The 23736-nt window shown below is 30.9% G+C and overlaps 4 protein-coding genes and 1 pseudogene across 11 annotated transcripts; 3 read left to right on the top strand and 2 right to left on the bottom strand.

The window, feature by feature from the left end:
• The first annotated feature begins 2050 nt into the window (after positions 1-2050).
• On the top strand, positions 2051-7047 carry LOC139808786 (short-chain dehydrogenase/reductase family 16C member 6-like). 5 transcript variants are annotated; one of them, XR_011730952.1, is made up of 10 exons: positions 2822-2968; positions 3627-3721; positions 4272-4418; positions 4745-4899; positions 5023-5200; positions 5318-5447; positions 5873-5996; positions 6216-6341; positions 6568-6694; positions 6780-7047. XR_011730952.1 is itself a non-coding variant. In XM_071771188.1 (10 exons), exons 2-10 carry the CDS (start codon positions 3692-3694, stop codon positions 6794-6796), a joined length of 957 nt encoding a protein of 318 aa, XP_071627289.1. In that variant the 5' UTR covers positions 2822-2968; positions 3627-3691; the 3' UTR covers positions 6797-7047. The 5 variants fall into 5 exon arrangements, 4 of the variants coding, with proteins under 4 accessions (XP_071627288.1, XP_071627289.1, XP_071627285.1 ...); XM_071771188.1 differs by having other exon boundaries at positions 6568-6617; XM_071771187.1 differs by lacking the exon at positions 2822-2968 and adding an exon at positions 2051-2093 and having other exon boundaries at positions 6568-7047.
• LOC139808793 (ketohexokinase-like) lies at positions 6780-11564 on the bottom strand. 2 transcript variants are annotated; one of them, XM_071771198.1, is made up of 3 exons: positions 9059-11564; positions 8071-8397; positions 6780-8002 (listed from the first exon to the last, which is right to left on the bottom strand). In XM_071771198.1, exons 2-3 carry the CDS (start codon positions 8380-8382, stop codon positions 7760-7762), a joined length of 555 nt encoding a protein of 184 aa, XP_071627299.1. In that variant the 5' UTR covers positions 8383-8397; positions 9059-11564; the 3' UTR covers positions 6780-7759. The 2 variants fall into 2 exon arrangements, with proteins under 2 accessions (XP_071627299.1, XP_071627297.1); XM_071771196.1 differs by having other exon boundaries at positions 8071-11564.
• A 430-nt stretch (positions 11565-11994) lies between these two features.
• LOC139808787 (short-chain dehydrogenase/reductase family 16C member 6-like) lies at positions 11995-15304 on the top strand. 3 transcript variants are annotated; one of them, XR_011730953.1, is made up of 9 exons: positions 11995-12107; positions 12658-12804; positions 13131-13285; positions 13408-13585; positions 13703-13832; positions 14251-14374; positions 14588-14713; positions 14936-15062; positions 15148-15276. XR_011730953.1 is itself a non-coding variant. In XM_071771190.1 (9 exons), the coding sequence occupies exons 1-9, from the start codon at positions 12078-12080 to the stop codon at positions 15162-15164; spliced, it is 957 nt and encodes a 318-aa protein (XP_071627291.1). In that variant the 5' UTR covers positions 11995-12077; the 3' UTR covers positions 15165-15304. The 3 variants fall into 3 exon arrangements, 2 of the variants coding, with proteins under 2 accessions (XP_071627291.1, XP_071627290.1); XM_071771190.1 differs by having other exon boundaries at positions 14936-14985; positions 15148-15304; XM_071771189.1 differs by having other exon boundaries at positions 14936-15274.
• Positions 12020-23688, top strand: LOC139808789 (short-chain dehydrogenase/reductase family 16C member 6-like). The gene is made up of 9 exons (XM_071771193.1): positions 12020-12048; positions 20037-20066; positions 21013-21159; positions 21493-21647; positions 21771-21948; positions 22066-22195; positions 22537-22660; positions 22881-23006; positions 23225-23688. Exons 2-9 carry the CDS (start codon positions 20049-20051, stop codon positions 23292-23294), a joined length of 948 nt encoding a protein of 315 aa, XP_071627294.1. The 5' UTR covers positions 12020-12048; positions 20037-20048; the 3' UTR covers positions 23295-23688.
• On the bottom strand, positions 15466-16805 carry LOC139808795 (ketohexokinase-like; annotated as a pseudogene).
• Positions 23689-23736: the final 48 nt, after the last annotated feature.

Genomic DNA, 23736 nt, shown 5'->3' with positions numbered 1-23736 from the left:
CTCCATCTCTATCCTATCATTACTCACTTACCTACTATTTTCTTCTCTTCATCTCTGTTCTCTATATCTGTTTCGTCCCTTTCTATCTTCTTTCTGTTATCGCCCCTTGTGACCTCTCTATAATGATTCTTGATTTTGACTGTGCTTTCTCTATTTCCATGCTCCATCTCCATTCTTTTCTTCTTTCGTTACTTCTATCTGTTTTCGCTGTCTCTTTTTTATCGATTTCTATTCTTTCTTTCTTTCTTTCTTCCAAACTTTTTTTTCCTTTCTGTTAACTGGTACAAGAAAATATCACAAAGTATTCCTTCAGTAATATTAAAAATTCTTGCAAAATATGTGTATGTATAACGAGGTATTTATCTGACTTAATTTTTGTTTTATAAATCTTCTCCGAAATTATTACAGCAAAAAATTAGACATTCAGTCGAACTATCAGTCGACTTCGGCGATGATAGTGGCAAGCGGCCATCTTACATTCTTTGTCCTCTTTTTTTCGTCTTTTCTTGAAGGTCTTCTTTAACGCGAAACGAGTTTCACGCAATAACAAGCATATATGAAAATGAGATGGACCAGTATCGCAGATTAGTGTCCCGGACCAGTGTCGCAGACAAAGATTTCGACACAATTTCGATACTCTCACGCCTTTACACATGGAAGGGGAAATGTTAAGGCCAGTGGGTCAGTCTCTCAACGTCTGGGTTTTTCTTAACTCTTGAAGAGATACAGTTTATAAGTGCTCGCATTTGAATCACACTCAGCCATTGATTCTGCTTAGCTGATTGAGTCATAAAAGTTTAATCTGTGTAATCACTGTAGACAAAAGTTACGGACAGTCACTAACAAATCGGGTAAATAAAACAAATTTTATCTCTTTTGTATTATAAATACTAACACTATGTAATAGATTTGGTTTTCTGTAACAAATAAAGATTTTAAATTTAAATTTAATAAAACGATTTTTAAGCAGAGCGAGCCGTTAGCTCCATTTGGGATTATGTCTATAGGAAATCAGCATGGGAGTCGAAAGGAAGCAATCAAAACGTTGTTTCGTCAATTAAAAATTGCTGTTATGTCACATATACAATATGGTAATTTTCTAGTAATAATTTTTAATCGTATTAAATATATTGCGCGGAGCTGCCTTAAAGTTTATGTGTTCCAATTTATTTTAGCCTTTCAATTCCCAAGGGGCAAGCCGTTCGTCCAAAAATTATTTTATTGTTTTATCTCAGTCATTGTTACTCTCTTATTTCCCCTCATTCTCCATCTCTATCCTATCATTGCTCACTTACCTACTATTTTCTTCTCTTCCTCTCCGTTCTCTATATCTGTTTCGTCCCTTTTTATGTTCTTTCTGTTATCTCCCCTTGTGACCTCTCTATGATGATTCTTGAATTTGACTGTGCTTTCTCTATTTCCATGCTCCATCTCCATTCTTTTCTTCTTTCGTTACTTCAATCTGTTTTCGCTGTCTCTCTTTTATCGATTTCTATTCATTCTTTCTTTCTTCCTCACTTTTTTTTCTTTCTGTTAACTGGTATATACAAGAAAATATCACAAAGTATTCTAGTTCCTTCAGTAATATTAAAAATTCTTGCAATAAAAATATGTGTATGTATAACGAGGTATTTATCTGACTTAATTTTCGTTTTATAAATTTTCTCCGAAATTATTGCAGCAAAAAATTAGACATTCAGTCGAACTATCAGTCGACTTTGGCGATGACAGTGGCCGCGTCACATTCTTTGTCCCCTTTTTTTCGTCCTCTCTTGAAGGTCTCCTTCAACGCGAAACGAGTTTCACGCAATAACATGCATATATGCAAATGAGATAACTGACCAGAATAAGATTTCGACACAATTTCGATAATGTCACGCCTTTATACATAGAAGGGGAAATGTTAAAATGGGTCAGTCTCTCAACGTATGCGTTAGTCTTTTCTTAACTCTTGAAGAGATACACGCAGCTTCCAAGTACTTGTATTTGAATCACACTCAGCCATTGATTCTGCTTGAGAGCTGGATTGAGTCGTAAGAGTTTAATCTGTGTAATTACTGTAGACAAAAATTACGGAAGGTCACTACGATCGGGTAAATAAAACAAATTTTATCTCTTTCGTATTATAAATACTAACACTATGTAACAAATTTGGTTTTCTGTAACAAATAAAGATTTTAAATTTAAACTTATTCTTCTGCAAGGCAGGCAAAGCTTGATATTTCTTTAAAAAAGAAAACTACGAAGAAACTTTTCTCACGACGTTGTTACGTAATTACTTGTAAAGTACCATTTTTCCTTGAAAACATTTTTGAATAAAAATATGTCAAAATAAATTCTCTCTCTCTCTCTCTCTCTCTCTCTCCCCTTTTCTCCTCTCTGGCTTCTATAAAATTCTATTATATATTATTAGTTGTTTATAGTTATAAGCTTTATATTATATTACAAAAAATCAACACATTACTTAAAACGCTCGATACTAGAAAAAAATGCGTGATATACCTTTTTAAAGAAAGGTAAAAAAAGATCGCCAATTAAGTGTTCGCGCTCGTTGGAATAGCTATTGTACGAAACTATGGCCGGTATTAATAATCAGAATCGGATTTATATTAAAGACCGTCTTAAGTACAATTTTCAATCTTAAGATATCATAGTGTATCAGCATCTTAAAACAATACTTGCTTAGAGACGGTCTTGAAATAATATCCGACTATGAATACCGGTGTATGATTAATAAGCAGTTTACACGTCCACTATCCGGGTTTAACTACGTAGTTATAAATACTGACGTAAGATGTCGTATAAACGTTAATTGACTCCGTTTTTCATAATTAAGTAACTTTTTATAACAACTAGGCTGTTACAGTTACGTTATTGTGCATTATTTCTTTTACGACGCAGTGTTTCAGACGAAGGTAACTTCTAAAGTCGCAACAGCAAGATTTACTTGTACCACAACTTTAATAGCGTAAGTTGTTGTAATTGTAATACAATAATCATAGCAAAGTAATAACTTTAGAAATTAAAAAACTTCGCTTCAACGTTTGCACTTGTATCTAAGAGTAAATTTCCAGTAAACAATCTGTTCGCAATATGACATAGATTGGCAGCAGATTTCGCTCAGACATCGCAACAGATCTGATATCATCTGTGTCCGCATTAAACTCGTGCTTTGCCGACAGAACCTGCCGATATAATTTGACGGCAGATTGTCGGCAGAAACCGAGCACAATCTGTTCACTATTTAAACAATATTTAAATGGAATACATCATTTAAATAGTAGATTTTGTTCACTTTCTGCAATCAATCTGCCATTATATTCTGTTAGAAAAATCTGTTACATTTCTGCTGGCATTCTGTCGGCAACATTTGCGGCAGATATTTTTAAAATCTGTTCTGGATAGATTCTGTTTAACATCAAAATTAAATAAAAATATTACTTTTATAACATAAAAATAACATTGATTCATACAATATTATGACGGTCGCGAATGATCTTTTTTTTTTATTCTTCATTCAACAAAAAGCTCCCTTGATGACAATGTAAACTAAAATAATAAATTATTTTATTCATTCTATTTTCGACAACAAGCATGAAAAAGGTAATGTTTGTTTTCTGATGCAGATAGTTACCATTGACTCTTCGTCAGAGAAACAGCTAGAGATTGAAAAAATATTTAACATCGCATTATGAACACTATGAACAGTAACGACGATCAGGTATACAAAACAAATTCTATTTCTTTGGTACTTGTAATAATTCTTTCGTACTTACACTGTATAATAAACTCAGTTTTTTGTAAGAAATAAAAATAATAAATTAACTATATCCCTTTTCACAAGAGAGAAACAAGAGCTTGCTATTTCCTCATAAAAAGGAATTATAAAAAAAACTTTCCTCACAATAATGTTACATAATTGTTCACAAAATTTACACCTTTCGTGGAAATAATTTTACATAAAAACATGTCAAGTTCTCTATCTATCCAAATATCCTCTGTCTATTTATAAAACTTCTCTAGAAAAAGTTCAATGTGTAAAAATCGAAAATAAACACTAAATTTTACTCATAATCTCTCTTGTTTTAACTGTTTTACATAATATACAAATAATATTCTAACGCATTAACAATAATTAAAGTACAGAATTACATAATTACAAGCATATAATTGAAAATACATCATGTGATGAAAAAAGGATTAATGTAATTAATATACATTTTTATATCAACCGATACTAAATGTTCTTATTAAAAAATTTTCTTTTTCAGACAATCGTGATAAAAACATACAATATGTTGTTTTTTCTAGCAGAGTTATTATATCTTATTTTGAAAGTTGTATATTATATTTGTGAAGACATATACCGATTGATCGTTCCAACAAAGAAAAAGAGCGTAGCTGGTGAAATTGTTTTGGTACGTATAAAATTCTTAATATGTTTACTGTTATACAATGTATGTATAAAAAATCATACGAAGAGATAAATTATTTTTATTATGTGAGAAGATTATCGAAAGTTATACTGTTATATTATAAAATTACACGTAATATACACATACACACATAATTTTGATGAACCAATCGGAGCAATTGACATTTATATTTCACAACAAATTGTGCGCGATCGAACTGTGCACAATTAAACTGTGCGCAACCGTAATTATTTGTTTAAAAGTTTGTAAATCGTAATTTCTAATAATTATAATTTAAACTATATTTTATGTACTATATATTATCACAGATAACAGGTGCAGGTCATGGTATCGGAAAGGAATTAGCGATTGGCTATGCATCGTTAGGAGCAACAGTGGTATGTTGGGATATCAATGAAGAAAAAAACAACGAGACAATGAACAACATTAAAAGAATGGGGAGGGACTCTGTATATGCGTATCGGTAAATTGCAGCTATTTTTTTTACAAGATTCGATGGAGTGAAAAAGCTACTCCACTAGAATTTACACGTGTGCGAATATCTGTAAAACGCCTATTAAATAATAACTTCTGTTGAATTTTATAGGTGTAATGTAGCAGATAGGGAAGAAGTCTTCCGGGTAGCCGAGAAAGTAAAGAAAGAAGTAGGTGACGTTACAATCTTGGTAAACAATGCAGGCGCAGTGTTTATTAAATCATTCATGAATCAGAGTCTGGATGAAATTGCTCAAGTTATAGACGTGAATGTGACAGCGCATTATTGGGCAAGTAGTGTACTTGATTGTAAGATGTTAAAGTTGCAAGATGTACTACATGACTTAGACGAGCATAGAGAATTAGGCTTTCGCAAATCGTTGCTCACAAATAAACATTATTTTCAGACATTGAAAGCATTCCTACCAAATATGATCGAAAAGAATCACGGTCATGTTGTGGCACTATCATCAATAGCAGGGCTTTTCGGCACTACTTATGGCACGGTTTACTGCCCTTCAAAATTCGCAGTTAAAGGTTAACTCATCCCTTATTTAATGATTATAATATTACATATTGCACATGATAATATTATACAAACAAATATATACACATATACATATATATATATATATATATATATATATAAACATAGGTTGCGATTAATCGTAATAATCGCAAGCTACATTTATATACATAATTCAGTTTTAATTTAAAAAATTATTATAAATATGTAAATACACAGATAATTATATATATATATATATATATATATATATATATATATATATATATATATAATGTTAATTCATGATATTACAGTTGTTCACTGAATGACTATAAATAAATATATGTATATTACATATAAAACACATTATTTTAATACAATGCACGCCAATAGTGTAAAAAATGTTAATGTATTTATACTTTTCTAATGTTTTAATATACGTTTCGGCATGCAGCAATTATGGAAGCTATGTCTGAGGAACTACGTGAACTAAGTAACGGAAAATGCTCTATTAATTTTACTACTGTTTATTTGACCTTCGTGCGTACCGGATTTGTTAAAAAGAATATTAAAATTAGGTAACTACACAATAATACATCACGGCAACAAATGTTTTATAATATCACGCAAACTATTTCTTTTATAAGTTGCCAAATTCGACGAAAAGTTTTTACTTCAATAATACCGCCTTTTTTAATAGATCTTTTTTTATACCGACAACAATAATGTTATTTGATAAACAAAATATTTATAGCGGTTGTTAGTGGTAAATGATTCAATTTTATTTATCCATATAGATTTCCACGATTAATGAGAGAACTTCAACCGCAGGAAGCGGCTTCGTCAATAATTGATGCGCAAAGACGAAATTATAGAAATAAAAGCATACCGTCATTTTGGTTGCCCATGTCTAAAATAGGAAGGTATGTAAACAACGCAAAAAAATTGAATTATAATATATATAATATATTTTTAAATATGTGACTATAAACCGCAGGACAAGTCATTGTAAATATATTGATAATATTGAATACTTTTGTACTAAGATTATTATTTTTATATCTATGATAAAAATATAATTTTTTTTCAAACATTATCCCGACATTTGTTATTTATACGTTTATGATAAAATTATCATTATTATTTCAGACATTTACCGGACAAAGCATTAGAGTGCATAAGAGACTTCGTCGATTTTGGTGCGTATGAAGAAGATTAAGAAATATATAAGATATTTAGTTATGAAAATATTTTATCTAAAAAAATAAGTCAGAATGTAATAATGCATTTTGCAATTACCATTATTTTACATTCGTATGGAATTAAAATATAGACAGAATTTTATAGAATTTTGATTTCAGGATTGCCCGGAAATTAATAAATTAGTATAACAAAGTTTATAATATCTCTGATGTTGAAATAGTATTATCTGATTAATACGTATAAGAATTGTAGTTGAATTTCATCAAACTTTCAAAGATTTGTAGAAAAAGGACACTTATGATAAAACTATGTAATCCTGTTGAAAGTTTTTTATATAAAATATATTGAAACATTTTTTATAGCATGTAGATATACAAAATATTGTAAAGTGTTTAAGTAAAATATAATGTACAATTATCATTTAAAGCAATGAAAAAATAATTATTGTTACCATTTATAATCATAATATAATATATATATAGATAAAATATACATATCACAAACATTTGGTTTGCAAATGTATAAATTATATTATTATTATTGTTCTTATTTAAAGCACCGCGATAACAAATTTATATGGACGTATTCTAATGTTCTAAAAGTCCTGTTATAAAATATCACTGGAAATTACATCAAGATTATCGTATCCCCTTAATCCTACTTTTGCACCAGCAATACGGCAACCAATTTTGATAGCCTTTTGAAGAACTGTTTCAGTAATAAATTTCAGTCTATCATATTCCAAACTTTCCGGATCTAAATTTTCCTCAATATCTCGTTTAACTGCAGTGCCATTATCGGAGACATTATCCTCTGTTTGATTGGTATCACTCGTGGAAGCTGCCTCCTCTTTATATTTGCGCATAAACTCAACTTTGCTTTTGTTCAAATAATATATAACAGCTGCATTGAATGTATCACCCGCACCTAAAGTGTCGATTACTTTTTCTAGTGGGAAAGCTGGCGATTGTACTATTGCGCCATACGGAGCACGAGCGATTGCACCTTCCTCTGCCCAAGCACAAATAATGGCATTTCTAGAAGGACATATGAGTTACCTCTCATATAACAAAATGTTGACACCTCTCATGTTGACACATTTTTTTATATAAATATCGAAGCTTAATTGACGTATTCCTTACTTGATGTCTTGATCGATGTTGTGTATTACCTCGCTCATATTATTAAAACCCAGATTTTTAACGAAATCTTTTGATACAAATGCTACGTCAACGTACGGCAATAGATCCATTAATTCTATACTGGGATTTTCAAATTCTGCGCTAATCGTAATTGGCATGCGATCAGACATACTATTTAATGAATTATTATAGCTCTGTATATATTGAATAACAAGTAGCACTACATCTGTATTCCTTCCCTAAAACCAGGAAATATTTCAATTATCTTGTCACATCTGTGAATTATTTCCTGCATCACAAGACATACCTCAAAATGAATCCAACTATATTCCTTTAAATTAAGTTGTTCGAAAATTTCTTGTGTCAAATCGGGTAAGCCTTGATTGTGATATACAATTGTGCGTGATCCATTGGTTGAATTCAATATGATAGTCGCGACAGGACATCCACTGTCTTTTATCATAGGGCAATGGGGATAGTCAATTCTATATATTCGCAGATCATTTTGCATAAAACTAACATTTGCATCTGCGCTCAAGCAAGCCAGTAACTCACACGGCTGTCCTATTAATGATAGCACGGTGCAAGTATTGGACGCATTGCCCCCCCCTTTTGCCATCTATAATCGGTGGATCTAGAAAGTTATGTTTACAACAAGAGATTATGACCACCTCATTGGCTTAATCTTTGTTATCAAGGGCTCAAAGACTGTAGAATCGTCTCGAAAAACGAGGAAATAACCCCGAGCCTTCGCGCCCCCAGTGCCCACTCGATAGCAATCTAACGGCGTGTAATTAGCGATCCTTTCGTACAACAACGGTGTGCTTCGACAATCACATTAGACGTAAAGAACCGCGCGTAACTCGATCGGAGTTCGCAAGATTTAATATTTTTTGAAGATCACTCCCATTGGTTGCCGGTTCAAATCTTGGTTCAAAGAACAAAAAATAATCTTTCGATTTTTAAGCGGAGCGAGCCGTTAGCTCCATTTGGGATTATGTCTATAGGAAATCAGCATGGGAGTCGAAAGGAAGCAATCAAAACGTTGTTTCGTCAATTAAAAATTGCTGTTATGTCACATATACAATATGGTAATTTTCTAGTAATAATTTTTAATCGTATTAAATATATTGCGCGGAGCTGCCTTAAAGTTTATGTGTTCCAATTTATTTTAGCCTTTCAATTCCCAAGGGGCAAGCCGTTCGTCCAAAAATTATTTTATTGTTTTATCTCAGTCATTGTTACTCTCTTATTTCTCCTCATTCTCCATCTCTATCCTATCATTGCTCACTTACCTACTATTTTCTTCTCTTCCTCTCCGTTCTCTATATCTGTTTCGTCCCTTTTTATGTTCTTTCTGTTATCTTCCTTGTGACCTCTCTATGATGATTCTTGAATTTGACTGTGCTTTCTCTATTTACATGCTCCATCTCCATTCTTTTCTTCTTTCGTTACTTCTATCTGTTTTCGCTGTCTCTCTTTTATCGATTTCTATTCATTCTTTCTTTCTTCCTCACTTTTTTTTTCTTTCTGTTAACTGGTACATACAAGAAAATATCACAAAGTATTCTAGTTCCTTCAGTAATATTAAAAATTCTTGCAATAAAAATATGTGTATGTATAACGAGGTATTTATCTGACTTAATTTTCGTTTTATAAATTTTCTCCGAAATTATTGCAGCAAAAAATTAGACATTTAGTCGAACTATCAGTCGACTTTGGCGATGACAGTGGCCGCGTCACATTCTTTGTCCCCTTTTTTTCGTCCTCTCTTGAAGGTCTCCTTCAACGCGAAACGAGTTTCACGCAATAACATGCATATATGCAAATGAGATAACTGACCAGAATAAGATTTCGACACAATTTCGATACTGTCACGCCTTTATACATAGAAGGGGAAATGTTAAGATGGGTCAGTCTCTCAACGTATGCGTTAGTCTTTTCTTAACTCTTGAAGAGATACACGCAGCTTACAAGTACTTGTATTTGAATCATACTCAGCCATTGATTCTGCTTGAGAGCTGGATTGAGTCGTAAGAGTTTAATCTGTGTAATTACTGTAGACAAAAGTTACGGAAGGTCACTACGATCGGGTAAATAAAACAAATTTTATCTCTTTCGTATTATAAATACTAACACTATGTAACAGATTTGGTTTTCTGTAACAAATAAAGATTTTAAATTTAAACTTATTCTTCTGCAAGGCAGGCAAAGCTTGATATTTCTTTAAAAAAGAAAAACTACGAAGAAACTTTTCTCACGACGTTGTTACGTAATTACTTGTAAAGTACCATTTTTCCTTGAAAACATTTTTGAATAATAATATGTCAAAATAAATTCTCTCTCTCTCTCTCTCTCTCTCTCTCCCCCTTTCTCCTCTCTGATGGCTTCTATAAAATTCTATTATATATTATTAGTTGTTTATAGTTATAAGCTTTATATTATATTACAAAAAATCAACACATTACTTAAAACGCTCGATACTAGAAAAAAATGCGTGATATAGCATAAAAAATACCTTTTTAAAGAAAGGTAAAAAAAGATCGCCAATTAAGTGTTCGCGCTCGTTGGAATAGCTATTGTACGAAACTATGGCCGGTATTAATAATCAGAATCGGATTTATATTAAAGACCGTCTTAAGTACAATTTGCAATCTTAAGATATCATTCACAGAGCAGTGTATCAGCATCTTAAGACAATACTTAGAGACGGTCTTGAAATAATATCCGACTATGAATACCGGTGTATGATTAATAAGCAGTTTACACGTCCACTATCCGGGTTTAACTACGTAGTTATAAATACTGACGTAAGATGTCGTATAAACGTTAATTGACTCCGTTTTTCATAATTAAGGGCCGGTTGTTCCACTTTTCGATAAATCTCGGCTTACTCGACAGATTACTACCTATAGGATAAATCTTACCGGGTAGTTTACCAGCTATTTAGTGAGCGTTGTTCCACGGTTATTAATCCTATACAAATTCTATATTATCATATTCGTTAAATAAATCTGGACGTGGACGAATTGTATATCGCTTGCGAAGCACCACTATATATATTTCTTCATCAGATTCTTCGTTATCATCTTCGTCACCATAAAGAAATTGATTTTCGCATAATCCTGGTTCCATTTTCGATAACCGTCGATACCGTCCGTTCGATAATATCCAAATTCTTTATCGCAAAATATTAATATACAAATGCGTGAAACGTCAGATACACCAGCGCTGCGCATCTCCCGCTGACGGGGTATGATTTCTAATCCCACTACGCATTTATCTGTCAGATAAGTCTTACACGGTACCCAAAGTACCGTGTAATTTATCTGTCGATAGTGGCCATTTATCAGGAAGTTAAATTTTACCGAGAAATGGAACAACGCTCTACAGACATTTTATCCATCAGATAAGTTATCAGATAGTTTATCTGAAAGTGGAACAACCGGCCCTAAGTAACTTTTTATATATCAACTGTTACAGTTACGTTATTGCGGATTATTTCTTTTACGACGCAGTGTTTCAGACGAAGGTAACTTCTAAAGTCGCAACAGCAAGATTTACTTGTACCACAACTTTAATAGCGTAAGTTGTTGTAATTGTAATACAATAATCATAGCAAAGTAATAACTTTAGAAATTAAAAAACTTCGCTTCAACGTTTGCACTTGTATCTAAGAGTAAATTTCCAGTAAACAATCTGTTCGCAATATGACATAGATTGGCAGCAGATTTCGCTCAGACATCGCAACAGATCCGATATCATCTGTGTCCGCATTAAACTCGTGCTTTGCCGACAGAACCTGCCGATATAATTGACGGCAGATTGTCGGCAGAAACCGAGCACAATCTGTTCACTATTTAAACAATATTTAAATGGAATACATCATTTAAATGGTAATTTTGTTCACTTTCTGCGATCAATCTGCCATTATATTCCTGTTAGCAAAATCTGTTACATTTCTGCTGGCATTCTGTCGGCAACATTTGCGGCAGATATTTTTAAAATCTGTTCTGGATAGATTCTGTTTAACATCAAAATTAAATAAAAATATTACTTTTATAACATAAAAATAACATTGATTCATACAATATTATGACGGTCGCGAATGATCTTTTTTTACCTCTACTTTATTCTTCATTCAACAAAAAGCTCCCTTGATGACAATGTAAACTAAAATAATAAATTATTTTATTCATTCTATTTTCGACAAAAAGCATGAAAAAGGTAATGTTTGTTTTCTGATGCAGATAGTTCCATTGACTCTTCGTCAGAGAAACAGCTAGAGATTGAAAAAATATTTAACATCGCATTATGAACACTATGAACAGTAACGACGATCAGGTATACAAAACAAATTCTATTTCTTTGGTACTTGTAATAATTCTTTCGTACTTACACTGTATAATAAACTCAATTTTTTGTAAGAAATAAAAATAATAAATTAACTATATCCCTTTTCAAGAGAGAAACAAGAGCTTGCTATTTCCTCATAAAAAGGAATTATAAAAAAAACTTTCCTCACAATAATGTTACATAATTGTTCGCAAAATTTACACTTTTCGTGAAAATAATTTTACATAAAAACATGTCAAGTTCTCTATCTATCCAAATATCCTCTATCTAATTTTATAAAACTTCTCTAGAAAAGTTCCAATGTGTAAAAATTGAAAATAAACACTAAATTTTACTCATAATCTCTCTTGTTTTAACTGTTTTACATAATATACAAATAATATTCTAACGCATTAACAATAATTAAAGTACAGAATTACATAATTACAAGCATATAATTGAAAATATATCATTTGATGAAAAAAGGATTAATGTAATTAATATACATTTTTATATCAACCGATACTAAATGTTCTTATTAAAAAATTTTCTTTTTCAGACAATCGTGATAAAAACATACAATATGTTGCTTTTTCTAGCAGAGTTATTATTTCTTATTTTGAAAGTTGTATATTATATTTGTGAAGACATATACCGATTGATCGTTCCAACAAAGAAAAAGAGCGTAGCTGGTGAAATTGTTTTGGTACGTATAAAATTCTTAATATGTTTACTTTTATACAATGTATGTATAAAAAATCATACGAAGAGATAAATTATTTTTATTATGTGAGAAGATTATCGAAAGTTATACTGTTATATTATAAAATTACACGTAATATACACATACACACATAATTTTGATGAACCAATCGGAGCAATTGACATTTATATTTCACAACAAATTGTGCGCGATCGAACTGTGCACAATTAAACTGTGCGCAACCGTAATTATTTGTTTAAAAGTTTGTAAATCGTAATTTCTAATAATTATAATTTAAACTATATTTTATGTACTATATATTATCACAGATAACAGGTGCAGGTCATGGTATCGGAAAGGAATTAGCGATTGGCTATGCATCGTTAGGAGCAACAGTGGTATGTTGGGATATCAATGAAGAAAGAAATAACGAGACAATGAACAACATTAAAAGAATGGGGAGGGACTCTGTATATGCGTATCGGTAAATTGCAGCTATTTTTTTACAAGATTCGATGGAGTGAAAAAGCTACTCCACTAGAATTTACACGTGTGCGAATATCTGTAAAACGCCTATTAAATAATAACTTCTGTTGAATTTTATAGGTGTAATGTAGCAGATAGGGAAGAAGTCTTCCGGGTAGCCGAGAAAGTAAAGAAAGAAGTAGGTGACGTTACAATCTTGGTGAACAATGCAGGCGCAGTGTTTATTAAATCCTTTATGAATCAGAGTCTCGATGAAATTGCTCAAGTTATAGACGTGAATGTGACAGCGCATTATTGGGCAAGTAATGTACTTGATTGTAAGATGTTAAAGTTGCAAGATGTACCACATGACTTAGACGAGCATAGAGAATTAGGCTTTCGCAAATCGTTGCTCACAAATAAACATTATTTTCAGACATTGAAAGCATTCCTACCAAATATGATTGAAAAGAATCACGGTCATGTTGTGGCACTGTCATCAATAGCAGGGCTTTTCGGCAGTACTTATGGCACGGTTTACTGCCCTTCAAAATTCGCAGTTAAAGGTAACTCATCCCTTATTTAATGATTATAATATTACATATTGTACATGATAATATTATACAAACAAATATATACACATATACATATATATATATATATATATATATATATATATATATAACATAGGTTGCGATTAATCGTAATAATCGCAAGCTACATTTATATACATAATTCAGTTTTAATTTAAAAAATTATTATAAATATGTAAATACAAGATAATTATATATATATATATATATATATATATATATATATATAATGTTAATTCATGATATTACAGTTGTTCACTGAATGACTATAACTAAATATATGTATATTACATATGAAACACATTATTTTAATACAATGCACGCCAATAGTGTAAAAAATGTTAATGTATTTATACTTTTCTAATGTTTTAATATACGTTTCGGCATGCAGCAATTATGGAAGCTATGTCTGAGGAACTACGTGAACTAAGTAACGGAAAATGCTCTATTAATTTTACTACTGTTTATTTGACCTTCGTGCGTACCGGATTTGTTAAAAAGAATATTAAAATTAGGTAACTATACAATAATACATCACGGCAACAAATGTTTTATAATATCACGCAAACTATTTCTTTTATAAGCCAAATTCGACGAAAAGTTTTTACTTCAATAATACCGCATTTTTTAATAGATCTTTTTTTATACCGACAACAACGTTATTTGATAAACAAAATATTTATAGCGGTTGTTAGTGGTAAATGATTCAATTTTATTTATCCATATAGATTTCCACGATTAATGAGAGAACTTCAACCGCAGGAAGCGGCTTCGTCAATAATTGATGCGCAAAGACGAAATTATAGAAATAAAAGCATACCGTCATTTTGGTTGCCCATGTCTAAAATAGGAAGGTATGTAAACAACGCAAAAAATTAATTATAATATATAATATATTTTTAAATATGTGACTATAAACCGCAGGACACAGTCATTGTAAATATATTGATAATATTGAATACTTTTGTACTAAGTTATTATTTTTATATCTATGATAAAAATATAATTTTTTTTCAAACATTTTCCCGACATTTGTTATTTATACGTTTATGATAAAATTATCATTATTATTTCAGACATTTACCGGACAAAGCATTAGAGTGCATAAGAGACTTCGCCGATTTTGGTGCGTATGAAGAAGATTAAGAAATATATAAGATATTTACTTAGGAAAATATTTTATCCAAAAAAATAAGTCAGAATGTAATAATGCATTTTGCAATTACCATTATTTTACATTCGTATGGAATTAAAATATAGACAGAATTTTATAAAATTTTGATTTCAGGATTGCCCGGAAATTAATAAATTAGTATAACGGAGTTTATAATATCTCTGATGTTGAAATAGTATTATCTGATTAATACGTATAAGAATTGTAGTTGAATTTCATCAAACTTTCAAAGATTTGTAGAAAAAACACTTATGATAAAACTATGTAATCCTGTTGAAAGTTTTTTATATAAAATATATTGAAACATTTTTTATAGCATGTAGATATATAAAATATTGTAAAGTGTATAAGTAAAATATAATGTACAATTATCATTTAAAGCAATGAAAAAATAATTATTGTTATCATTTATAATCATAATATAATATATAGATAAAATGTGCATATCACAAACATTTGGTTTGCAAATGTATAAATTATATTATTATTATTGTTCTTATTTAAAGCACCGCGATAACAAATTTATATGGACGTATTCTAATGTTCTAAAAGTCCTGTTATAAAATATCATTGGAAATTACATCAAGATTATCGTATTCCCTTAATCCTACTTTTGCACCAGCAATACGGTAACCAATTTTGATAGCCTTTTAAAGAAATGTTTCAGTAATAAATTTCAGTCTATCATATCCCAAACTTTCCGGATCTAAATTTTCCTCAATATCTCGTTTAACTGCAGTGCCATTATCGGAGACATTATCCTCTGTTTGATTGGTATCACTCGTGGAAGCTGCCTCCTCTTTATATTTGCGCATAAACTCAACTTTGCTTTTGTTCAAATAATATATAACAGCTGCATTGAATGTATCACCCGCACCTAAAGTGTCGATTACTTTTTCTGGTGGGAAAGCTGACGATTGTACTATTGCGCCACACGGAGCACGAGCGATCGCACCTTCCTCTGCCCAAGCACAAATAATGGCATTTCTAAAAAGACATATGAGGTACCTCTCATATAACAAAATGTTGACACCTCTCATGTTGACACATTTTTTTATATAAATATCGAAGCTTAATTGACGTATTCCTTACTTGATGTCTTGATCGATGTTGTGTATTACCTCGCTCATATTATTAAAACCCAGATTCTTAACGAAATCTTTTGATACAAATGCTACGTCAACGTACGGCAATAGATCCATTAATTCTATACTGGGATTTTCAAATTCTGCGCTAATCGTAATTGGCATGCGATCAGACATACTATTTAATGAATTATTATAGCTCTGTATATATTGAATAACAAGTAGTACTACATATGTATTCCTTCCCTAAAACCAGGAAATATTTCAATTATCTTGTCACATCTGTGAATTATTTCCTGCATCACAAGACATACCTCAAAATAAATCCAACTATATTCCTCTAAATTAAGTTGTTCGAAAATTTCTTGTGTCAAATCGGGTAAGCCTTGATTGTGATATACAATTGTGCGTGATCCATTGGTTGAATTCAATATGATAGTCGCGACAGGACATCCACTGTCTTTTATCATAGGGCAATGGGAATAGTCAATTCTAATATATTCGCAGATCATTTTGCATAAAACTAACATTTGCATCTGCGCTCAAGCAAGCCAGTAACTCACACGGCTGTCCTATTAATGATAGCACGGTGCAAGTATTGGACGCATTGCCCCCCCCTTTGCCATCTATAATCGGTGGATCTAGAAAGTTATGTTTACAACAAGAGATTATGACCACCTCATTGGCTTAATCTTTGTTATCAAGGGCTCAAAGACTGTAGAATCGTCTCGAAAAACGAGGAAATAACCCCGAGCCTTCGCGCCCCCAGTACCCACTCGATAGCAATCTAACGGCGTGTAATTAGCGATCCTTTCGTACAACAACGGTGTGCTTCGACAATCACATTAGACGTAAAGAACCGCGCGTAACTCGATCGGAGTTCGCAAGATTTAATATTTTTTGAAGATCACTCCCATTGGTTGCCGGTTCAAATCTTGGTTCAAAGAACAAAAAATAATCTTTCGATTTTTAAGCGGAGCGAGCCGTTAGCTCCATTTGGGATTATGTCTATAGGAAATCAGCATGGGAGTCGAAAGGAAGCAATCAAAACGTTGTTTCGTCAATTAAAAATTGCTGTTATGTCACATATACAATATGGTAATTTTCCAGTAAGAATTTTTAATTGTATTGAATATATTGCGCGGAGCTAACTTAAAGTTTATGTTTCAATTTATTTTAGCCTTTCAACTCCCAAGGGGCGAGCCGTTCGTACATAAATTATTTTATTGTTTTATCTCAGTCATTGTTACTCTCTTATTTGTCCTCATTCTCCATCTCTATCCTATCATTGCTCATTTACCTACTATTTTCTTCTCTTCCTCTCTGTTCTCTATATCTGTTTCGTCCCTTTCTGTCTTCTTTCTGTTATCTCCCTTTGTGACTTGTGACCTCTCTATGATTCTTGATTTTGACTGTGCTTTCTTTATTTCCATGCTCCATCTCCATTCTTTTCTTCTTTCGTTACTTCAATCTGTTTTCGCTGTCTCTCTTTTATCGATTTCTATTCTTTCTTTCTTTCTTCCTCACTTTTTTTTCTTTCTGTTAACTGGTACAAGAAAATATCACAAAGTATTCCAGTTCCTTCAGTAATATTAAAAATTCTTGCAATAAAAATATAAAATATGTGTATGTATAACGAGGTATTTATCTGACTTAATTTTTGTTTTATAAATTTTCTCCGAAATTATTGCAGCAAAAAATTAGACATTCAGTCGAACTATCAGTCGACTTTGGCGATGACAGTGGCCGCCTCACATTCTTTGTCCCCTTAGAGTTTAATCTGTGCAATTACTGTAGACAAAAGTTACGGAAGGTCACTACGATCGGGTAAATAAAACATATTTTATCTCTTTCGTATTATAAATACTAACACTGTGTAACAGATTTGGTTTTCTGTAACAAATAAAGATTTTAAATTTAAACTTATTCTTCTGCAAGGCAGGCAAAGCTTGATATTTCTTTAAAAAAGAAAACTACGAAGAAACTTTCCTCAAGACGTTGTTACGTAATTACTTGTAAAGTATTATTTTTCCTTGAAAACATTTTTAAATAAAAATATGTCAAAATAAACTCTCTCTCTCTCTCTCTCTCTCTTTCCCTCCCTCCCTTTTTCTCCTTTTTGGCTTCTATAAAATTCTATTACATATATTATTAGTTGTTTATAGTTATATGCTTTATATTATATTACAAAAAATCAACACATTACTTATAAAACGCTCGATACCAGAAAAAAATGCGTGATATAGCATAAAAAATACCTTTTTAAAGAAAGGTAAAAAAAAATCGCCAAGTGTTCGCGCTCGTTGGAATAGCTATTGTACGAAACTATGGCCGGTATTCATAATCAGAATCAGATCTTATATTAAAGACTGTCTTAAGTATAATGTGCAATCTTAAGATATCATAAATCAATCACAGAGCAGTATCAGCATCTCAAGACAATACTTAGAGACGGTCTTGAAATAAGATCCGACTATGAATACCGGTGTATGATTAATAAGCAGTTTACACGTCCACTATCCGGGTTTAACTATGTATAATATAAATGCTGACGTAAGATGTCGTATAAACGTTAATTGACTCCGTTTTTCATAATTAAGTAACTTTTTATAACAACTAGGCTGTTACAGTTACGTTATTGCGCATTATTTCTTTTACGACGCAGTGTTTCAGACGAAGGTAACTTCTAAAATCGCAACAGCAAGATTTACTTGTACCACAACTTTAATAGCGTAAGTTGTTGTAATTGTAATACAATAATCATAGCAAAGTAATAACTTTAGAAATTAAAAAAATTCGCTTCAACGTTTGCACTTGTATCTAAGAGTAAATTTCCAGTAAACAATCTGTTCGCAATATGACATAGATTGGCAGCAGATTTCGTTCAGACATCGCAACAGATCCGATATCATCTGTGTCCGCATTAAAATTGTGCTTTGCCGACAGAACCTGCCGATATAATCTGACAGCAGATTGTCGGCAGAAACCGAGCACAATGTGTTCACTATTTAAACAATATTTAAATAGAATACATCATTTAAATGGTAAATTTTGTTCACTTTCTGCGATCAATCTGCCATTATGTCCTGTTAGCAAAATCTGTTACATTTCTGCTGGCATTCTGTCGGCAACATTTGCGGCAGATATTTTCAAAATCTGTTCTGGATAGATTTGACTATGTGGGTTGTTAACAATCTAGCTTTTTTTTTATAAAGGTATATTTATGCTATATCACACATTTTCTCTAGTATCGACTTTTTTATAAGTAATATGTTGATTTTATGCAATATAATATAAAACATATAAATATAAACAACTAACAATATAAAATAGAATTTTATAAAAGTCAGAGAAAAGAGAGGAGAGAGGGAGAGGGAGAAGAGGGAGAGGGAAAGAGAGAATTTATCTTGACATCTGCGTCGCATTCAGCGATGCATTTCGATGTAATTTTATCTCTTTCATATTATAATAAATACTAACACTATGTAATAGATTTGGTTTTTTGTAACAAATAAATTAAAGATTTTAAATTTAAAATTCTTCTTCTTCAAGGTAGGTAAAGCTTGATATTTACATAGCGATGTAATAAGGAACTTCACAAATATGACACGTCCGTGTAATATAAAGATCGCATTCTGTTTAACATTAAAATAAAATAAAAATATTACTTTTATATAACATAAAAATGACATTGATTCATACAAAAGCTATTGTGATGATCACGAATGATCTTTTTTTACCTCTACTTTATTCTTTATTCAACAAAAAGCTTCCTTGATGACAATGTAAACTAAAATAATAAATTATTTTATTCATTCTATTCGATAAAAAGCATATAAAAGGTAATGATTGTTTTTTTATACAGACAGTTACCACTGACTCTTCGTCAGAGAAACAGCTAGAGAGTGAAAAGAGATTTAACATCGCATTATGAACAGTAACGACGAGGTATACAAAACAAATTCTATTCCTTTCGTACTTGTAATAATTCTTTCGTACTTACACTGTATAATAAACTCAGTTTTTTGTAACAAATAAAAATAATAAATTAACTATATCCCTTTTCAAGAGAGAAATAAAAGCTTGCTATTTCCTCATAAAAGGAAATTATAAAAAAAACTTTCCTCACGATAATGTTACATAATTATTCGCAAAGTTTACACCTTTCGTGGAAATAATTTTACATAAAAATATGTCAAGTTCTCTATCTATCCAAATATCCTCTATCTAATTCTGTAAAACTTCTCTAGAAAAAGTTTCAATGTGTAAAAATAAAAAATAAACACTAAATTTTACTCACAATCTCTCTTGTTTTAACTGTTTTATATAATATACAAATAATATTCTAACGCATTAACAATAATTAAAATACAGAATTACATAATTACAAGCATATAATTGAAAATATATCATGTGATGAAAAAATTATTAATGTAATTAATAAACATTTTTATATCAACCGATACTAGGCCGGTATTCATAATCAGATCTTATTTCAAGACCGTCTTAAGTAATATCTTAAGATGCTAATACGGCTCTGATTGGTTAATGACATCTTAAGATTGTACTTAAGATGGTCTTAAATATAAGAACCGACTATGAATACCGGCCATAGTCTTCAAGATCGTCTTAAGTAATATCTTAAGACGCTAATACGGCTCTGTGATTGGTTCATGACATCTTAAGATTGAACTTAAGACGGTCTTAAATAACTATAAATACCGGCCATAATTGGTTCTTATTTTAAGATTGTCTTAAGTAATGTCTTAAGATGCTAATATGGCTTGTGATTGGTTAATGGCATCTTAAGATCGTACTTAAGATCGGACTTAAATATAAGATTCGACTATGAATACCGGCCTAAATGTTCTTATTAAAAAATATTCTTTTTCAGACAACCAAGATAAAAACATACAATATCTTGCTTCGTCTAGCAGAGATATTATTTCTTATTTTGAAAATTGTATATTATATTTGTGAAGACATATACAGATTGATCGTTCCAACGAAGAAAAAGAGCGTAGCTGGTGAAATTGTTTTGGTACGTATAAAATTCTTAATATGGTTACTGTTATACAATGTATGTATAAAAAAACATACGAAGAGATAAATTATTTTTATTATGTGAGAAGATTATCGAAACTTATACTGTTATATTATAAAATTACACGTAATATACACAATACACATACACACATAATTTTGATGAAGCGATCGAAGCAATTGACATTTATATTTCACAACAAATTGTGCGCAATCAAACTGTGCGCAATTAAACTGTGCGCAACCGTAATTATATGTTTAAAAGTTTGTAAATCGTAATTTCTAATAATTATAATTTAAACTATATTTTATGTACTATATATTATCACAGATAACAGGTGCAGGTCACGGTATCGGAAAGGAATTAGCGATTGGCTATGCATCGTTAGGAGCAACGGTGGTATGTTGGGATATCAATGAAGAAACAAACAACAAGACAATGAACGACATTAAAAGAATGGGAAGGGACTCTGTATATGCGTATCGGTAAATTGCAGTTATTTTTTTTACAAGATCCGATGGAGTGAAAAAGCTACTCCACTAGAATTTACACGTGTGCGAATATCTGTAAAACGCCTATTAAATAATAACTTCAGTCGAGTTTTATAGGTGTAATGTAGCAGATAGGGAAGAAGTCTTCCGGGTAGCCGAAAAAGTAAAAAAAGAAGTAGGTGACGTTACTATATTGGTCAACAATGCAGGCGCAGTGTTTATTAAATCATTCATGAATCAGAGTCTCGATGAAATTGCTCAAGTTATAGACGTGAATGTGACAGCGCATTATTGGGCAAGTAATGTACTTGATTGTAAGATGTTAAAGTTGCAAGATGTACTACATGACTTAGACGAGCATAGAGAATTAGGCTTTCGCAAATCGTAGCTCACAAATAAACATTATTTTCAGACATTGAAAGCATTCCTACCAAATATGATCGAAAAGAATCACGGTCATGTTGTGGCACTGTCATCAATAGCAGGACTTTTCGGCGGTTCTTATGGCACGGTTTACTGCCCTTCAAAATTCGCAGTTAAAGGTAACTCATCCCTTATTTAATGATTATAATATTATATATTGTACATGATATAATATTATACAAACAAATATATACACATATGCATATAACATAGGTTGCAATTAATCGTAATAATCGCAAGCTACATTTATATACATTATATATATATATATATATATATATATATATATATATATATAATGTTAATTCATGATATTACAGTTGTTCACTGAATGACTATAACTAAATATATGTATATTACATATAAAACACATTATTTTAGTAATATGCACGCCAATAGTGTAAAAAATGTTAATGTATTTATACTTTCCTAATGTTTTAATATACGTTTCGGCATGCAGCGATTATGGAAGCTATGTCTGAGGAACTACGTGAACTGAGTAACGGAAAATGCTCTATTAATTTTACTACTGTTTATTTGACCTTCGTGCGTACCGGATTTGTTAAAAAGAATATTAAAATTAGGTAACTATAACAATAATACTTCACTGAAACAAATGTTTTATAATATCACGCAAACTATTTCTTTTATAAGTTGCCAAATTCGACGAAAAGTTTTTACTTCAATAATACCGCATTTTTTAATAAATCTTTCTTTATACCGACAACAATAACGTTATTTGATAAACAAAATATTTATAGCGGTTGTTAATGGTAAATGATTCAATTTTATTTATCCATATAGATTTCCACGATTAATGGGAGAACTTCAACCGCAGAAAGCGGCTTCGTCAATAATTGATGCGCAAAGACGAAATTATAGAAATAAAAGCATACCGTCATTTTGGTTGCCCATGTCTAAAATAGGAAGGTATATGTAAACAATTTAATTATGATATACACAATTTTTTTTAAATATGTGACTATAAACCGCAGGACACAATTCATTGTAAATATATTGATAATATTGAATACTTTTGTACTAAGATTATTATTTTTATATCTATGATATAAATATAATTTTTTTCAAACACTTTCCCGACATTTGTTATTTATACGTTTATGACAAAATTATAAATATTATTTCAGACATTTACCGGACAAAGCATTAGAGTGCATAAGAGACTTCGCCGATTTTGGTGCGTACGAAGAAGATTAAGAAATATATAAGATATTTACTTATGAAAATATTTTATAAAAAAAAATAAGTCAGAATGTAATAATGCATTTTGCAATTACCATTATTTTACATTCGTATGGATTTAAAATATAGACAGAATTTTATAGAATTTTGATTTCAGGATTGCCCGAAAATTAATAAATTAGTATAATAGAGTTTATATTATCTTTGATGTTGAAATAGTATTATCTGATTAGTACGTATAGGAATTGTAGTTGAATTTAATCAAACTTTCAAAGGTTTGTAGAAAAAGGACACTTATGATAAAACTATGTAATCCTGTTGAAAGTTTTTTCAACCGCATTGTTAATATATATAAAATATATTGAAACATGTTTTATAGCAATTAAGATATATAAAATATTGTAAAATGTATAAGTAAAATATAATGTACAATTATCATTTAAAACAATGAAAAAAA

The sequence above is a fragment of the Temnothorax longispinosus genome, chromosome 2 (genome assembly GCF_030848805.1).
Source record: "Temnothorax longispinosus isolate EJ_2023e chromosome 2, Tlon_JGU_v1, whole genome shotgun sequence".
Classification (NCBI taxonomy): Eukaryota; Metazoa; Arthropoda; class Insecta; order Hymenoptera; family Formicidae; genus Temnothorax; species Temnothorax longispinosus.
This window is presented reverse-complemented; position numbering and strand designations above follow the sequence as displayed.

What these genes read in the sequence shown, in the direction of transcription:
- LOC139808786 (XM_071771187.1), top strand. Translation starts at nt 3,692, where the DNA reads ATGAACACTATGAACAGTAACGACGATCAG. An exon ending in AAAAAGAATATTAAAATTAG is followed by an intron (nt 5,997 to 6,215) that starts GTAACTACACAA and finishes TTATCCATATAG; the next exon opens with ATTTCCACGATTAATGAGAG. An exon ending in CCCATGTCTAAAATAGGAAG is followed by an intron (nt 6,342 to 6,567) that starts GTATGTAAACAA and finishes TTATTATTTCAG; the next exon opens with ACATTTACCGGACAAAGCAT.
- LOC139808787 (XM_071771189.1), top strand. Translation starts at nt 12,078, where the DNA reads ATGAACACTATGAACAGTAACGACGATCAG. An exon ending in GACTCTGTATATGCGTATCG is followed by an intron (nt 13,286 to 13,407) that starts GTAAATTGCAGC and finishes TGAATTTTATAG; the next exon opens with GTGTAATGTAGCAGATAGGG. An exon ending in ATGTGACAGCGCATTATTGG is followed by an intron (nt 13,586 to 13,702) that starts GCAAGTAATGTA and finishes CATTATTTTCAG; the next exon opens with ACATTGAAAGCATTCCTACC.
- LOC139808789 (XM_071771193.1), top strand. An exon ending in TAGCTGGTGAAATTGTTTTG is followed by an intron (nt 21,160 to 21,492) that starts GTACGTATAAAA and finishes ATATTATCACAG; the next exon opens with ATAACAGGTGCAGGTCACGG. An exon ending in AAAAAGAATATTAAAATTAG is followed by an intron (nt 22,661 to 22,880) that starts GTAACTATAACA and finishes TTATCCATATAG; the next exon opens with ATTTCCACGATTAATGGGAG.
- LOC139808793 (XM_071771196.1), bottom strand. Translation starts at nt 8,382, where the DNA reads ATGGCAAAAGGGGGGGGCAATGCGTCCAATACTTGCACCGTGCTATCA. An exon ending in ATAGTTGGATTCATTTTGAG is followed by an intron (nt 8,003 to 8,070) that starts GTATGTCTTGTG and finishes TCCTGGTTTTAG; the next exon opens with GGAAGGAATACAGATGTAGT.